At 50.6% G+C, this 18,789-nt stretch overlaps 1 protein-coding gene across 1 annotated transcript in view; it reads right to left on the bottom strand.

Annotated features, from left to right (window-relative positions):
- Nucleotides 1-18,378, bottom strand: part of LOC140425114 (BPTI/Kunitz domain-containing protein-like) — a 70,054-nt gene extending 51,676 nt beyond the window's left edge. Inside the window, exons 1-3 of the mRNA XM_072509028.1 lie at nucleotides 18,146-18,378; nucleotides 14,535-14,714; nucleotides 4,728-4,901 (exon numbers count right to left, since the gene is read on the bottom strand). Coding sequence (XP_072365129.1) covers nucleotides 4,728-4,901; nucleotides 14,535-14,714; nucleotides 18,146-18,218 — 427 coding nt within the window. The 5' untranslated portion in view covers nucleotides 18,219-18,378. The remainder of the gene's footprint in view (nucleotides 1-4,727; nucleotides 4,902-14,534; nucleotides 14,715-18,145) is intronic.
- Nucleotides 18,379-18,789: the final 411 nt, after the last annotated feature.

Below are 18,789 nucleotides of genomic sequence, written 5' to 3'. Positions count from 1 at the left end.
TGGATGGAATATTCAGGAATGACACTCGACCAGGAAAATGACACATGGGATGCAAGCACTTTAAGTCCATTAAAAACGGCTTTTATAGCCGGTGTTAAACCTGGAGTTTCTGCTGCCTTGAATTTGGTTTTACCAGCTTGGGCCACAGCTGGCACATACCGAGACATAGTTGACCGATGCATTCAGATAGATCGTGGTTTGCACAATCAGGCAACTTTTAACACTGCAGCTGCTCAAATGCAGCCTATTGCTCAAATCCAGCCCATGTTACCTGCTGCTCCAGCGGCGGCTGTTGCAGCACCTACAGGAATATCAGCAGTAACTACAATTTCACCACCAGCGCCAGAGCAAACATGTACCCTTGCTCCATTAAAATCACGTAAGAAAATACCACAATGTCTTTCCTGTGGTAGAGTAGGACACTGGATGGCAAAATGCTATCAAAAACAACGGATGGATTCAAGAGATGATAATGAAGTAGACAATGTTCACTACAATACATCTCCACCTCGTGGTCAACCATGTAACACGTACCAACAAGACACACCCAGTATGGCTTCTGGTCAGCCCTACTGGCTAAGCAACTACAACCATGGGTTGCTTTTACAGTTAATCAACAACAGTATCATAATAGCCCAACTGTTTACCACATGGCTTTACAGAATCATCTCAGGCAACTGCCTGTTCGGCCTTCCACCATTATCCAATATGAAGATAATGTTCTGATAACCTCTATCAATAAAGATGATCATGACAAAGATTTACGGATGGTCTTGAACCACCTCAGTACTAACAGTCGCAAAGCTAGCTTTCACAAAGCACAAATTGCCCAGAAAGATGTTTACTTGGGACAGAAAATTTCCAAAGGAAAAAGGGAACTTACTCAGAACACAACGGCTGCCATCAAAGCAGCTAAAGAAAGCTCAATGTATCGCTAAAAAGTTGCCAAGAACTGTCAACTTAAGAAAACTGTAATTATTCTGAACGTTGCTTTATTAATTGAAAGAAATTAACATATCTTGTTAGCTGTGTTTCCTTTAACAGAATCGACAAATTCATCTACAGAAAATCAAGATACAGCACAAGATTGGTTCAGTTATATATTTAATAAGTTATTGTATTTGATATTTTAAAATAAATGTTTAAAATTAGCCTGGAAATTAAAACTTTAAACAATGTGGAAGCTGGTTTTTTAAAAAAAAAAAACAACAATCTTTGATTAAAAGCCAAAAGAACATATCGTTCAAAGAAATTTGATAACGGGAATTTGGCAGCAATCCAACTTTTACTCCCAGTCCATTTGAGTGACAAAAAAAAAGTTTAAAGATGAGAATGGCATCATTCCAAGCTATACGCCTCTTTCTGTCTCTGCAAGAAAATTAACCCTTTCAACAAGCTTTTGTGTATTATCCAGAAGATGTCAAAGACTTGACATCAATTTTGATAATCATTTTACCATTTATTACTAGATCATATGTTCAACTTTTATTGTATAATCATTTGACAAGAAGTTATTATTAATTACCAATGTGATCAAATTTGATTAATTTATTAATTATAATAATTATTTTGAAATGCCTGTTGCAATGTTAATTCCATTTTATTGTTTAAAACTGCCATGATTCTTTGCGCTTTTACCTATCCTATCGCATTGATGATGTATTTTAATCTTTTCTGATATATCTCAATTTTTCGATTTATCAAAGGGCCGACTGTAGAAGCCAAGTATTTCAAATACAACTAGTATAGGTAAAAGATAGCTATTTAAGCATAAATGTTGAGCCCCAGTTTTTAATACCCATTTATACAGCATAATTCACTTTTACTGAAGTCCGTTGTTCTGGCAAATGCATATTTTCAAAGACAGTGTGACATTAAAAAAAGCACAGTTGCAAGATAATTTGACACTGTCTTGTGCTAATTGTCAAGGTCAAGGGATTGAATACACAGCAACATGAAGGCACCATTGTTCACAATGCAGATAACAGCTAGGTCAGAAAAGCTGATGTTGCACATTGAAGATGGACGGCTTGCCATCAAATCAAATGTGTTTGAGTCTAACCCAAACCAATTAGGATTATATTGGGGTGTAATTAGACGACTTAAGACAGATATGAAAGTGTATAACTAAAAAGTTTCTCCCGGCCATTTTAGGTTAGGTTGGGGTTTTTGTTGTCTTTGTGAGTATTGTCTTTGTAGGTTAGGTTTGGTTTTAGTGTTTAGTTTAGTCAGTTTTGTTTTAGTGTTTAGATTTTAGGTTTATGTCTTTTGGGGGTTGTCAGTCTAACTTGTGTCAGTGATGTTAGTCCACTTTTGACTTTGAGTTTGAGTTTAGCTGAAGATTAGCTCTCTCTCTCTCTTCATGTTTCATTGCCAGACTTTGACCTTTTAAAAGTTACTTTCGAGCTGTCTGCCTAAGCAAAGAAAGATAATGTCTGTAATTCTCTGAAAGCTTCGAATTGTCTACGAATTGCCTTTTAAATGACTTTCAAATTGTAATCAAGCGACTACAAATAAAACAATTCTTTTTGGCACCTGAGGAGTTTATACTGCAAATTTCTGCTGAGTTCCAGTATTCGCAAAGTGCTACTGATAACCGAATAGCAGAGATGATATAAATTCCTTCAACTATACACAGTCGAATAATACAAGGAATCGAACAACTTAACACAGTCTACAAATAGTACAAATCTTATAACTTGTCGTATTGCGCCAGGACTTGATTCATCAACTAAGTTTCCCCCAAACTTGGCGTAGTTCGACAGGTTAAGATGCCTCAATTATAGTTTCCTTTACCCACCCCCCTGCCACATTAGTTTAAACCCTATCCAACAGCACTAGCAACCCCCCCCCCCACCCCCCCCGCCCAGGACATTGGTTCCAGTCCTGCCCAGGTGCAGACCGTCCGGTTTGTACTGGTTCCACCTCCTCCAGAACCGGTTCCAATGCCCCAGGAATTTGAATCCCTCCCTCTTGCACCATCTCTCGAGCCACACATTCATCCTATCTATCCTGACATTCCTAATCTGACTAGCTCGTGGCACTGGTAGCAATCCTGAGATTACTACCTTTGAGGTCCTACTTTTTAGTTTAACGTCTAACTCCCTGAATTCAGCTTATAGGACCTCATCCTGTTTTTTACTTATATCGTTGGTGCCTTTATGTACCATGACAGCTGGCTGTTCACCCTCCCCACCCCAGAATGTCATGCAGCTGCTCCGAGACATCCTTGACTCTTGCACCAGGGAGGCAACATATCATCCTGGAGTCTCGATTGCGTCCGCAGAACCGCCTGTCTATTTCCCTTACGATTGAGTCCCCTATCACTATAGCCCCACCATTCTTCTTCCTGCCCTCCTGCGCAGCAGAGCCAGCCACGGTGCCATGAACATGGCTGCTGTTGCTTTCCTCTGGTGAGCCATCACCCTCAACAGTATCCAATAGAACACACACTGACAGATTCAAAAACAGCTTCTTCCCTGCTGTTGCCAGACTTCTGAATGACCCTCCTGTGGACTGAACTGATCTCTCCACGCATCTTCTCTACTGAGTAGCAGAACACTTTGTATGCTTCACCCGATGTCTATGTATTTACATTGTGTATCAATCATATGTCCCATGATTTTCATGTATGGAACAATCTACCTGGATTGTACGCAGAACAATACTTTTTACTGTACCTCGGTACACGTGACAATAAATCTAAATCTAAATCTTATCTGATGTAAGTCCACAGACCTGAAACATTCTCTCTGATTTTCTCTCTTCAGATGTCACCTGACCTGATGAGTAATTCCAACATTTTCTATTTTAATCTCAGATTTCCATGGCTGGATTCTCCGATTTTGAGGCTATGTCCCCATGCCGGCGTGGGAACGATGGCGTTTTATGACAGACAAAATGGCGCTAAAACAGCCACCGATCCTCATTTAGCTGGGGGCTAGCAGTCGAGCAGCATAGAGCACCCAGCTCTAGCTGCCGATATGGCCCGGAGAATTGTCGGGTTCCTGGCCGCGCATGCGCACGGTGGCGGCCTGCAGCGGCCGTGCAGTGCAACATGGCGCCGGCCGCTCGCGGACCCGGCCTGCGAAATAGTGCCCCCCCTCCTTTGGCCGGCTCAAACTCCCCGGACCACCCCCCCCCACAGTGCCCCCAGCACCTGGCAAAGTCTCTCCTGCCTGCGGATCGGCCCTCCCCCGACTGTGGCGGCGCTGGACTGAGTCCGCAGCTGCCATACCGAGTTCCCGAAGGATGAGACCATGAGAGACCCATGCCGCCAGGAACTCGGCTGGTTGGGAGTGGAGCTACGGGGGCGGGCCTCAGGCAACGTCCTGAGGCCATCGATACTTTGCGCAGTGTACTCGGAGGGGGTGGAACTTTGGAGGGGGTGGTGTATCGCGAAAGCGGCGCCGATTTGATTCTCCGGTCGATTGCCGAACACGATTGCGGCGCCAGCGACCGGTGAATCACGCTCCCAGTATCTGCACTCTATTGATCTTGTGTTTGGGTCATCTTCCGCTCTCCCTCCCTCCCTGCTCTCACCCCTCTGCTACAACCCTCTTCACTCAGCAAGCAGCAAGGGTGTGAAACCGACAGTAAATTAAAGATAATATAGACAGAACATGTTGGAAATTCTTATTTTCACATTTCCCATTCAGAACTCTGCCATCGCATCCCTTCCCCACTGTTCCGAACACCTCCCTGTTACTACAAATTATGTTACTTACGTGTGGGACAAACCCTTTGGCAAGTTTGAAGAGTAACAAAGTTATTGTCATTTCCACCACAGCCGCCGTAATAGAATGCAGCACACCTGCAGGTCACTTGACTGTGGAAATACCGCAAAATTCGTTGTGAACAACTTCCTGCGATTTTTGGCTGGTTACACAATTTGGGCACAACTGTAAAGAAACCATAGCTTTGAAATCAGCTAACCTTCTGCATTGAAAAGTATTATTCCATTTAAAATAACTTAATTTAAAGAAAATGGGCAGGATTCTCCATTAGCGACACCGAAATCGGGAAACGCGATTGGGTGGGAATAGATTCTGACGCTGAAATCGCGACGGGCGCTTATTTGATGCCAAATCACGATTCTCCATAAATCAGCTCGACAGCGGCGCCAATGCAGTCCGGAATGCATGTACAGTAAACACCGTTTGCATATCATTAGCAGGCCCAACCCGATATTTTCTGGGCCCTCCGCGATTCTCTGCCTCCGATGGGCCGAGTTCCTGATGGCGCGGTTCACTTGTGCTTTTAAAAATTGTGAAACCAGCATCATGGCTGATGAGGGAGAGATAGAGGAGCTAGGACACAGAGAGGAGCGAACGTGGGCTGCTGAGAGAGACACTGGCTGGGCTGGCTGGGGTGGGGAGGGCCCTGTCATGTTCGGGGGAGGGGGGGTGATGGAGGAACAGGCTGAGTGACCGGGGTGAGCCCCCACAGGACTGGGGCAGTGCTCAGGCATGGACCGCCATTACCACGGCCTGAAAGTCAGCTATCTTGCTGCACACCCACTGACCCACCCTCCCTGGCCCCTGGTTCTTCAGAGTGACACTGGCCTTTTTGGGCCAGTGCCACCCGTGCGGTCTTGGCCTGGGTGGCATGCATTGTCGGCACCACCTCCTGCTGCTGCACATGGTTGGACTCCTCCAACTGCACCTGCAGGTACTGGATGCTCGACGAACTTTGGGGCTGCTCTCCTCGTTGCCATTTTGCTGGCTGCGATGGTGTGCATGAGAAGTGAAGTGTGTATATGCGGCTGCAGCTTGTCATTCTCCGTGCGGGATAGGCTGAGTGGCCGCCGAGATAGGCCGAGTCCCACCGGCACCGTTCACATGTGGTCCTACACGGCAGGACCTCGGCGTCCATCCTGCGGGGCGGCTTGATGTGGGGGGAGGAGGGCTCCATCCCCGGGGGTTGGGGGGGCCTCCACTGTGGCCTGGCCCACGATCAGGGTGATGCACGATCAATTAAACTCAAAGACAAGGTTGTAACATAACTGAAGGCTTTAATCGACTAGAACTGTTCCCCAGCAGCTTCGGTACAGAAAGTGAGGGCTGCTGGGACGGCACCGGTTCTTATACCCTGCCCGTCAAGGCGGAACTACGTACCAACAGCCAATCGTAAACTCCTAGGTTTAACCAATGGTCTTCAGCCTCTTGGGTACTGTAATACCTGATAATACCACATTCACCCCCTGTTAAAAAAGAGTCCAGCAGGGGTGGTGGCCAGTGGTTACAATTGCATCTACATGGTATGATCAGATATGGAGGTACCGTGATATCTCCTTACAGAGTTGTCGAGAATGTTTTACAAGCGTGGAAGATATAGACATTCAGTGTTCATTTACAGTTACAGTTACAGTGAAACAATCAGTCGGTCAGGTGGCCTGGTCGTCCTCCTGGATCATCTGGGCTTCGGTGGTGATTCTGGTGGGGTTCCGGCCGTCTGCAACTCCGGGAGTGTGGCGTCGGCCTCCATGGCAGCTTCGTCACCCCTAGACAGTGCTGGTGGGGCCAACGGTTGGGCCGAGAGGGGGGCGCCTGTAGGGGGCGTCGGTGGGTGGGATGGCCCAGGTAGGAGTAGCGGGAGGACTGTCCCTCCAGTGAGATGCTGGGGGGGGGGGGGTAATGGTTCGGGTGCGCTTGGGGTTAAGGCGAGCGCCAGATCCCAGAGGGAGACTGTATCTTGCCGGCCGTCAGGGAACGCCATGTAGGCGTACTGGGGGTTAGCGTGCAGCAGGTGGACTATCTCGACCAACGGGTCTGACTTGTGCGCCCGCACGTGCTTCCGAAGCAGGATGGGTCCAGGTGTCGCTAGCCAGGTTGGGAGCGAGGTCCCGGAGGAGGACTTCCTGGGAAAGACAATGTTCATGAGGTGTCTGATTGGTAGTTGTACAGAGCAGCGACTGGATGGCATGGAGGGCCTCCGGGAGGACTTCTTGCCAGCAGGAGACGGGGAGATTGCTGGACGGTAGGGCCAGTAGAACGGTCTTCCAGACCGTTCCGTTCTCCCTCTCTACCTGCCCGTTTCCCCTGGGGTTGTAACTGGTCGTCCTGCTTGAGGCGATGCCCTTGCTGAGCAGGAATTGATGCAGTTCGTCGCTCATAAAGGAGGACCCCCTATCACTGTGTATGTACGCGGGGAACCCGAACAGTGTAAAGATACCCTGGAGGGCCTTGATGACGGTGTTTGCGGTCATGTCGGGGCAGGGGATGGCGAATGGGAACCGGGAGTACTCGTCAATCACGTTCAGGAAATACATGTTGCGGTCGGTGGAGGGGAGGGGGCCTTTGAAGTCCATGCTGAGGCGTTCAAAGGGACGGGAAGTCTTTATCAGGTGCGCCCTCTCTGGCTGGTAGAAGTGTGGTTTGCACTCCGCGCAGATTTGGCAGTCCCTGGTACTGTCCTGACCTCCTCGATGGAGTAGGGCATGTTGCGGGTCTTAATGAAGTGGAAAAAAACGAGTAACCACCGGGTGCCAGAGGTCCTCGTGGAGGGCTCGGAGGTGGTCCACTTGTGCGGTGGCACACGTGACACGGGACAGGGCATCGGAAGGCTCGTTTAGCTTCCCAGGACGGTACAAGATCTCGTAGTTGTAGGTGGAGAATTCTATCCTCCACCGTAAGATCTTGTCGTTCTTTATCTTGCCCCGCTGTTCATTATCAAACATGAATGCCACCGACCGTTGGTCAGTGAGGAGAGTGAATCTCCTGCCGGCCAGGTAATGCCGCCAATGTCGCACAGCTTCTACTATGGCTTGCGCCTCTTTTTCGACTGAGGAATGGCGAATTTCTGAAGCATGGAGGGTACGGGAGAAGGCCACGGGTCTGCCCGCTTGGTTGAGGGTGGCCGCCAGAGCTACGTCGGACGCATCGCTCTCGACCTTGAAGGGGAGGGACTCGTCGATGGCGCGCATCGTAGCCTTTGCAATGTACGCTTTGATGCGGCAGAAGGCCTGGCGGGCCTCCGTCGACTGGGGGAAGGTTGTGGACTGGATTAGGGGTCGGACTTTGTCTGCGTAGTTGGGGACCCACTGTGCGTAATAACTGAAAAACCCGAGGCAGCGCTTCAGGGCCTTGGGGCAGTGAGGGAGGGGGAACTCCCTAAGGGGCGCATGCGTTCAGGGTTGGGGCCTACAACTCCATTTCGCACTACGTAGCCGAGGATGGCTAGGCGGTCGGTGCTAAATACGCATTTATCCTTATTATACGGTAAGTTAAGGATTTTTGCGGTCTGTCGAAATTTCCAGAGGTTGGTGTCGTGGTCCTGCTGGTCATGGCCGCAGATGGTGACGTTATCAAGATACGGGAATGTTGCGCGTAAGCCGTACCGGTCAACCATTCGGTCCATCTCGCGTTGGAAGACCGAGACCTCATTAGTGACACCAAAGGGAACCCTTAATAATTGGTAGAGCCGCCCATCTGCTTCGAAGGCAGTGTATTTGCGGTCACTAGTGCGGAGGGGTAGCTGATGGTAAGCGGACTTGAGGTCCACTGTGGAGAAGACCTTGTATTGCGCGATCCTGTTCACCAGGTCGGATATGTGGGGGAGAGGGTACACATCCAGCTGCGTAAACCTGTTGATGGTCTGACTGTAGTCAATGACCATCCTATGTTTCTCCCAGGTCTTTACCACCACTACTTGAGCTCTCCAGGGACTGTTGCTTGCTTCAATGACCCCTTCCCTCAGTAGCCTTTGGACCTCTTACCTGATGAAGGTTCGGTCCTGGGCACTGTACCGTCTGCTCCTGGTGGCGACGGGTTTGCAATCCGGGGAGAGGTTCGCAAACAGGGAAGGCGGGCTGACCTTAAGGGTCGCGAGGCCGCAGACAGTAAGGGGGTCTATAGGGCCGCCGAATTTAACGGTCAGGCTTTGCAAGTTACATTGAAGTCCAACCCCAGGAGTGTAGCCGTGCAGAGGTGCTGCAGGACATAAAGGCGGAAATTGTTGGAGTTCCTGCCTTGGACAGTGAGGTCTGCTAGGCAGAACCCCTTTATCTCCACCGAGTGTGACCCGGAGGCCAGGGAGATTCTTTGGTTTACAGGGTGGGTAACAAGTGAACAGCGCCTTAATGTGTCGGGGTGTATAAAGCTCTCCGTGCTCCCAGAGTCGATCAGGCAAAACGTCTCGTGGCCGTTGATGAACACCGTCGTTGTTGCAGTCGTGAGTGTCCGAGGTCGATTTTGGTCCAGCGTCATCGAGGCCAAATGGAGCAGTTGCGGGTTGTGATCGGGCAGCGTCTAGTCGGCCATGCTGGGGGCCTGGGGCCCCATCCAAGATGGCGTCTCCCATGGATCGGACATGGTGGTCGGGGATGCACAAAATGGCGGCGGGGATGGACAAAATGGCGGCGCCCATCCGTCCAGCAAGGTGTCCGAGGGGCAAGATGGCCGTGCCCGTGGATCGGAGGTGGCCCTATGATAGGGGGGTGGTGGTGAGTGCTGGCCGCCTGGGGCACAAGGGGAAGATCGCCGCGACGGTCCGGAGTCGCTGGAGACTGCGGCCATGGCTCGTGCTTGGCAGACCCCCACAAAATGGCCCTTCTTGCCGCACCCTTTGCAGGTGGAGGTGCGGGCCGGGCAGTGTGTGCGGGGATGCTTCGCCTGCCCGCAGACGAAACAGTAGGGCCCGACGGAGTTAGCGGGCCGTCTTACAGCGCAGGCCTGCGGGGACACGGGGAAGGTCAGTGGGACTGCCGCTGCGGGATGCCACCCAGTCCAGGGGGCCGTGGCACGGTCAGGCGCATAGGACTGCGCATTTCTGGAGGCAACATCCATGGACCCAACCAGGGCCCGTGTCCCTCTCAGTCCCAGTGTGTCCTTTTCTAAGAGACTTTGGCGGATCTCTGAGGAGCTCATACCTGCTACGAAGGCATCCCGGATGAGAAGTTCCTTGTGCTCGCTGCCCGAAACTTGCAGGCAGCCACAGTTTCTGCCCAGCACCAGTAGCGCCCGGTAGAAGTCCTCCAGCAATTCCCCGGGGCTTTGCCGTCTAGTTGCGAGCAGGTGGCGTGCGTAAACCTGGTTTACAGGGTGGATATAATGTCCTTTTAACAGTTCGATCGCAGCATCGAAGTCCTCCGCCTCCTCGATGAGGGTGAAGATTCCAGGGCTTACTCTCGAGTGCAGGAGATGCAGTTTCTGTTCTCCTGAGGGGGTGCCTCCGGTCGTCTCGAGGTAGCCTTTAAAGCACGCCAGCCAGTGCTTAAATATCGCCGCTGAGTTCTCCGCGTGGGGGCTGAGTTGTAAACACTCCGGCTTGATTCGGAGATCCATTCTTTCAGCTTAAGTGTAGTCGATTAAATTGCTGCACGATCAATTAAACTCAAAGACGAGGTTGTAACATAACTGACGGCTTTAATCGACTAGAACTGTTCCCCAGCAGCTTCGGTACAGAAAGTGAGGGCTGCTGGGACGGCACCGGTTCTTATACCCCGCCCGTCAAGGCGGAGCTGCGTACCAACAGCCCATGGTAAACTCCGAGGTTTAACCAATGGTCTTCAGCCTCTTGCGTACTGTAATACCTGATAATACCACACAGGGCCTATCGATCGGTGGGGCAGCCTCTCCTGGTGGGGGCCTCTTTTACTCCACGCCGGGCCCCTGTAGCTCTACGCCATGTTGCATCGGGGCCGGTGCGGAAAAGGCAACTAGTGCGCATACGCGAGTTTGCGCTGGTCACAGCGCGCATGCGCAGACCCGCGCCGCCCGTTTGACGCCGGTATCGGCAGCTGGAGCTGTGTGAGTCGCTCCAGTACCGTGCTGGCCCCCTCTAGGGCGCAGGATTGTTGCTCCTGTGGGGCCAGATCCTGCCGCGTCCTCCGAGTACCCTGGAGGCCGCCCGCGGAGCCAGGTCCCGCCGGTAAATACCTGTCGTAACATACGTCGGTGGGACCCGTCGAAAACGGGCGGCCGCTCGGCCCATCACAGGCCGGTGAATCGCAGGGGCGTTTGCTGCCAACGGCCCCCGACTGGCGTGGCGCGATTGCCGCCCCTGCCAAATACCTGGTGCCGGAGAATTCGGCAGCCGGCGGGGGCGGGATTCACCCCGCCCCCCGGCAATTCTCCGACCCAGCGGGGGAGGTCGGAGAATCCCGCCCATGGTCTTTACAATAATCAGCAGTGGTTTCATGGTCATCATTAGACTTAATTTCAGATTTTTATTGAATTCAGATGTCACCATCTACCTTGGTGGCACTGTGCCTCTGGCACTAACGCCCGTTCCGCACGCACTGCTCTCCCCCACCCGGGGATGGCCCAATCATGCGTCTTGTCCTGTGTCCTGCAGGATCACCTGGCAATGAGGTGGAAGCTACTCCAGGAGGTGAACAGCGAGGAGGAGAAGGAAACGGACATGGATGGGAGACCTCACCCCACAGCAAGAGACACCTGGAGCACCAGTCTGGTGACTTCACCATTCCAGAGACACTCACCTCGGTTCGGCATTATAGTGAAGAGGCTCCTGGGGCACTATCTGGCGCGCATCACACACGTACAGCAGGTGGAGGTAGGAACCCCCAAGGGGGGGGAAGTTCTGAGGGCGACCCGACCACAGTGATCAGCTGTCGTCTGGACGGGTTTCGTGCTTCAGAAAAGGACAGTCCCATCTACAGTGGAGATGCAGTCGCAGTGCCAGGAACTGCATGAGGAGGTGTCGGCGAGAATCCAGTGCCTGCAGGTGCAACTGGAGGATTCAAAACGCCTGCAGGAGCAGGAGATGGTGTCAACCATGCGTGCCGCCCAGGCTAACACCACACAAGTAGCGTACACGGTGGAGGCCTTGGGGGCAATGGTTTTGGCCATGACTCAGAATGTCCAAGGCCTGGGACACTCTGTGCGGGCAGTGGTCGAGGCCTAGGACAGGGTTGCCCACTCACAGTTCTACATGTGTCAGGGCAACCTGGACATTGCAACGGCGGTCATGAGTGTGGTCGAGTCACAGCATGACAAATCTGAGGGCATTAGCGGCATTGCTGAGGTGCTGGCTGACATGGCACAGACCCAGAAGGAGGTGGCACAGTCGCAGCATGATGTGGCACAGTCCCAGGGGGAAGTAATCCACTCCCTGTACTCCATGGTCATGAGTCTCCACGTAGCAGTGGTAGCTGGCGGGGTAGCAGGAGGGAATAGCTCCACTTGCATCCCCGGCCCATGGAATAGCTCGGGGGCCATAGGACAGCATGAGGGAGAAGGTGGTGATGGGGCCTGTACCGGTGACTCCCGCAACAGCACAGTGCCTCGTACTCCCCCCAACCCCGCCTGTTCTGATGCACCTGGTAGGGAACGGGCAGAACACCGCAGCATCACACCAAGTGGGACACCCAGGCAGCAGCCGGGCCCATCCAGACCCGTAGCCCAGAAGTCGCCCGCCAAAGGGGATCCAGGTCACATGGCGAGAATCACATCAGGCCACCTCCACTCCTGATGTATTGGCTGGGGACCCACCTAGATGTAGCCTTAGGGCCTGTAAGGCCAGAAAGGTAGACACCAGTTAAGTTGGCACAGGCTAGGGCACAGTATAGCAATAGGGGTTAGAGCACAAATCTGTATATACTTGTTCACATTCAATACCTGTGCACAATGTTACAACCTGCCTTGGTGCTCTGTCAGAAGGGTGTGAGGGATGGTATAGGCTTGTCTGGGGACACAGGCGGGGTGTAGAGAGATGGGTGAACATTGAGGGTGGGCTTGGCCCAGGCACTGGAGTTCAGCCAGCGCTCCCCGCTGCGCTGTCTCCCTCCCCCACTTGGTTCTGGAAAAGCATCATCAGCCACGACCGCAGAAGATAACCTCCATCGTCAAGGAACCAACCCCTCACGAGGTCAAGAACCGTTGCTATGGCACGGATGCACTTGTGCACCAAAGTCTGTGAGATCCTCACTCGGCACCTGGAAGGACCCCATTGAGTAAAGGTTCAGGGCGACCGTCACCTTGATGGTCACCGGGAGCGTGAGTCCTCCCCTATTCCTCCATGATGCAAGGTGCACATTGATTTGGCAGATATACTGCACTATTGAATCAGAGTCTTCGACGGCATACCTGGTCTGGCTGGTCCTCGAATGACAAGGGCTGCCAGTACACATGAGACCTCATGAGGCACCTCCCTTGCAGCTCCTCCTCATCGGCCTCTTGGGAGGCCGGTTCCTGATGCTCACCGGCTGCCTCCTGGTCCTCTGGGGCTGGCTCTGCTGCTGCTGCGTCCTCCTCCTAGAGTAGTTCCAGCTCGTAAGGCCTCCTTGCAGCCCACAGAGCTGCGACGACTAGGATGAGGCCACAATTCCTGGTTGTTGCGAAGTCCATTGTCTGCAGGGGTGAAAGTCTGACAGGTTTGCATGGTGCAAAACTCCGTGCCCAACCAGGTCCAACGGGTACATGGTGACCTCGGTCTGCACTGCAGTCCCTGCTCTGGCATTTCCCCTCCCCATCCCTATACACACTCCTGGCTGTTACCCGGCATTCTGCCCACAACACCCCTGGCTCCGTCAGTGCCCGGCACCATGGGGGCCTCTGGCCCTGGCGCCCATCCCTACTATCACTGAACCGGTGGCTGGCACTACCCATGCCAGCGGGACGGTCTGCTACCCCTGTTGGCCACCTTCCTGCAGGGGCTACTGTGGGCTGCATGCTACCCCACCAGCGGGTGGGGCCAGTTGATGGGGAATGTTGGTGGGGAGAGTGGGGCGGGGCCGCATGGGGTGGGGGCACACATGCCGGTGTCACTCTGCACGACCAGGTCCACGGTGGGCAGTCAGTGGGGTGCGCAACAAGATGGCTGCCTTGCAGACCGTGAAAATGACGGTTCATGCCTGGACACCCTGGTCCCATGGGGGGGTCACCCCGACCCCATGGCCCTTCACCTGGTCACTTCTGTCACCCCCTGCTGCCTCCCCCGGGCTTGGCGGAAGCACCCCGGCACCTCACCACCAGCCCTGCCAGCGGCAGGACCGGTAGCCTCTGTATGTCCTAACTTGTCTCTCTTCCTCATCAGCCACGTCGCCTGTTTCCCGATTGTTAAAACGACAAATGAAACTAGCCGTCGGTAATTCCCCTGGTGGAGGCGGAGCATCACAGAGATACCAGAGAATACCGGGTCGGGCCCACTAATGATAGAAAACAGAATTTACTGGATGTGCGGAGTAGAATGCATTGGCGCCACTGTCGAGGCACCTGAGCTTGGCAATCTGTAACCCGCCTGGCGCCCGGCATGATTTTTGACTTCATGACTGATTCTCCGCCCAATCGTCTTTCCCAATTTCAGTGTCGGCCCACAGAGAATCCCAATCCTAATATTAACAGAAATCCACTCACATGAGAATTAATGCAGAAATGTGTATTGTGCTTCTAACTTTTAGTTCATAATCACCAGTTGCACAGTTCAGTTTTTCAACTATCCAAACTATTTAAAACAGTTCCAATAAGTGGAAACTCTCACTATTCCTATTATGTTTTCTTTTTTCCGAATGAACATCCCCTTTTGGCAAAGCTGTACATTATTTAACAGGATGAAATGCTTTCACATATACTCACGGTGAACTCCATTGCAACGGTTTCCACAATCACTTAGAGTGAGAAATCTGTTTGCATTACCGCCACAGCCACCATAATTGAATGGCTCGCAGGTCTCCGTGCTTCTATTGTAAAAAAAGCGAGGCATTAAGGCCCTGCAGCTTCCTGGACTGGGCAACAAATAGCAGGATTCTCGCACATCTAGAAAAAATGCATATTGCTGCATGTAACCTTTGTAAAATTACATAATAACTGAACCAGTAAACAAATATCTTGGTGCCTAAAAACATAAATCAATGGAAAACCAAACCATTACTGACCGGTAAAAGTACCCCAGGATGGTGGTGGCTGACATTTGCCATTACAACATCAAATGTGTTACTATCACCTCAGTACACTGAACTAGGAAGAAGAAAATCAGCCTGTTTCCCACTTCTGACCATGACCTATCACTCCTGATAGACAATGTTTATGTGCGTCAATTGTGGATAAGGAGTAGATTAAATTTGCCACGATGCAGGCCTCTCCTATTGAATAATCCAACAACACATGAAAAACAGTTACTTAAGTGATGGAGATGTGGAAAGCAGGATGGTGCATTGCCTCCCAGTTGCCAGAATCAAGGATGTCACTGGATGGCTGAATGACTTTCTGAAGGGAGAGGGTGAACAGCCAGAGGCCATGGTCAATATCGATACCACCATGATGGACAAAAAGAGGGATGGTGTCCTGAAAGCAGAATATAGGCAGCTGGGAAATAAATTAAAGAGCAGGACCTCAAAAGTAGTGATGTCAGGATTACTCTATGTACCAAGTGCGAACGAGATCAGGAATAGGAGAATAGACCAGATTGATGTGTGGCTAGAAAGATGGTGTAGGAGGGCAAGATTTAGATTCCTGAGGCATTGGGGTCAATTCTGGCAAAGGTGGGGTTTGTACAAACTAGAAGTGTTGCACTACAGCATGACTGGAACCAATATCCTCGCAGAGGTACTGTGGGGGAGTGTTTAAACTAGAGTGGCAGGGGTTGGGAACCTGAGTAGGGAGACGCAAGAGGGGGAAACAAAGTTGGAAATGAAAGACTGAAAAGCAGAAAGCACGGTAGCACGGTAGCAGCACGGTAGCATTGTGGATAGCACGATTGCTTCACAGCTCCAGGGTCCCAGGTTCGATTCTGGCTTGGGTCACTGTCTGTGCGGAGTCTGCGCATCCTCCACGTGTGTGCTTGGGTTTCCTCCGGGTGCTCCGGTATCCTCCCACAATCCAAAGATGTGCAGGTTGGGTGGATTGGCCATGATAAATTGCCCTTAGTGTCCAAAATTGCCCTTAGTGTTGGGTGGGGTTACTGGGTTATGGGGATAGGGTGGAGGTGTGGACCTTGGGTAGGGTGCTCTTTCCAAGAGCCGGTGCAGACTCGATGGGCCAAATGGCCTCCTTCTGCACTGTAAATTCTATGATAATCTATGATAATCTATGAAAAGTAGAAGACAGAGGGAACAAGGGCTAGCAGATTTTTTGAGGAAGTGACAAAGATAATTGATCAAGGAAGGGCAGTGGATGGCGTCTGTATAGACTTTAATAAAACTTTTGACAAGCTCCCTCATGGCAGATTGCTACATCAGGTGAAGTCACACGGGATCAGTGGTGAGCTGGCAAGATGGATACAGAACTGGCTCGGTCATAGAAGACAGAGGGTAGCAATGGAAGGGTGCTTTTTGCTGAGTGGAGGGCTGTGACTAGTGGTGTTCCACAGGGATCAGTGCTGAGAACTTTGTTGTTCGTAATATATATAAATGATTTGGAAGAAAATGATTGATATGTTTGCGGAATACAAAGATTGGCGGAGTTGCGGATAGTGAAGAGGATTGTCAGAGGATACAGCAGGATATGGATCGGTTAGAAACTTGGGCAGATAAATGGCAGATGGAGATTAATCAGGACAAATGCATTTTGGAAGCTCTAATACAAGTGGGAATTATACAGTAAATTTCAGAACCCTTCGGAGTATTGACAGACAGAGAGATCTGGGTGTACAGGTCCACAGATTACTGGAAGTGGCAAAGGTAGTCAAGAAGTCATGCTGCAGCAGTACAGAACCTTAGTTTGGCCATATTTGCAATATTGGGTATAATTCTGGTCGGCACACTACCAGGAGGATGTGGAGGTTTTGGATAGGGTACAGAAGAAGTTTACCAGAATGTTGCCTGGTCTGAAGGGTATTAGCTATGAGGAGAGGTTGGATAAACCCGGATTGTTTTCACTGGAATGAAGGAGGTTGAGAAAATGACCTGTTGAAGTTTACAAAATTATGAGTGGCATGGACAGAGTGCAAAGTCAGACATTTTTCCCAGGTTGAAAAATTCAATTACTAGGGAACATAGGTTTAAGGTGTGAGAGGGAAAGTTTAGAGGAGAAGTGCAAGGCAAGTGTTTTTTCACAGAGGGTAGGGAGTGCCTGGAATGGGCTGCCAGGGGAGGTGGTTGTAGCTACAATAGCGACGTTTAAGAGGCATCTTGACAAATACATGAATAGCATGGGAATAGAGGGATATAGACCCTGGAAGTGCAGAAAGTTTTAGTTTTATAATAATAATCTTTATTAGTGTCACAAGTAGAATTACATTGCACTGCAATGAAGTTACTATGAAAATCCATGAATCTCCACATTCCGGCACATGTTCGGGTACACAGAGGGAGAATTCAGAATGTCCACATTACGTAACAGCACAGCTTTCAGGACTTGTGGGAGGAAATTGGAGCACCCGGAGGAAACCCACGCAGACACGGGGAGAACATGCAGACTCCACACAGTAAAGTCAGGAATCAAAACCGGGTCCCTGGTGCTGTGAAGCAATATTGCTAACCACTGTGCTACCGTGCCGCTTCAGACAGGCATTATGATCGGTGCAGGCTTAGAGGGCCATCGGGCATGTTCCTGTGCTGTACTGTGCAAACACAATGCGTAAAAATGCTAAAAAGACAAGTCAAAAGACATTGGGCTGGATTATCCGTTTGGGAGACTAAATGCTGACGCTAGCAGAGCATGTGTGGTCTTTAATGACCGGGAAATTGGCATGAAACCCTCACCGATTTCGGTACCGGTGAGGTGCTAGCACAGGCACCGACTGAAACTCCCGCCGCCCATGCCGTAAACAGACGGAGAATGGGCCGGTCCCGGGCCGCGCATATGCACGGCTGACTATTGCACCACTAGGTATGGGAAGAGAATTGGAAAAAAATGGAAACAAACCCCAAGTTCCATAAATGAATATAAAATGAAAATGATGAGGACAATGTCAGAATTCAGCAGGGCAACAATGCTGGCCTTGCCTGCAGTGCCCACATCCAGAAATGATTAAATAAAATCAAGAATGCTCCACACTTTTGTCCATTTTTCATTCCTGTTGCTTTACCAGCAAAGCTGACAGCAAATTCTACTTCTTGAGCACCAGATCTCTGCTATAAACACAGGAAGTTGTGATCAAGTTGTTTGCCCCGCTAGATTCAGTTCCAGGAGTTATTGCTTTGAGGGGTTATTACATCACAACTATTTTTCTGTAAAGTCACAAATATTTTTAATCATTGATATTCAAAATAAGTGAAAACTTCAACTTCTACAAGGTGGATTATTACCTGTCTGCACAATGTCAAACTGCTGAGCCAGCAGTAAGATGCTGCAGATCACAGAGAGAAGCTGAAACTCCATGATGTGGACAGAGTGGGTTGAGTTGTTCCACTGTTGAGTTCTCGCTGTGACGCCTGACTTCAGTGTACTCCGGATCAGCGGAATCAAGTGGACTCTTCACTCTCTGATTGAACCTGGTACATTTATAGAGCGGGTGTTCCAGCCATTGCACTCAGTCTGACTCGGAGATGCGCCAATGTGACTCCAACTGGAAAACCAAAGGCGTCAATCTTAACTATGTTATCAGTTTCTCAAACCAAAATAAAGTGCGGTCAGTGATGCATATAACTCCCACAATGTTTAATATCCCTGGTGCATGTTTTATATGAGTTCTAAAATAATTTAAACAAAATAGATATTTTTGTTCAATGCCATTAGATATCTTGTTGGGTACGTTTTAATAGAAAGGTTTCTAAGTGTGGTAGCGAGCGGGAACTGTTGCGAGCTTCCCAACGCTCGACCTGGCGAGGCCATCACTGCTATAAAACCTAAATTGGTCCACTTAACAAGGCTCTAAGGGCATCACGCCCCAAATGATGGTCCTGCCGGCTGATTGGCCAGGACTGTGCCCGCCAGCCCCTGCTGCAAGGGA

This window comes from Scyliorhinus torazame, chromosome 6 (genome assembly GCF_047496885.1).
Source record: "Scyliorhinus torazame isolate Kashiwa2021f chromosome 6, sScyTor2.1, whole genome shotgun sequence".
In the NCBI taxonomy this organism is placed as follows: Eukaryota; Metazoa; Chordata; class Chondrichthyes; order Carcharhiniformes; family Scyliorhinidae; genus Scyliorhinus; species Scyliorhinus torazame.
This window is presented reverse-complemented; position numbering and strand designations above follow the sequence as displayed.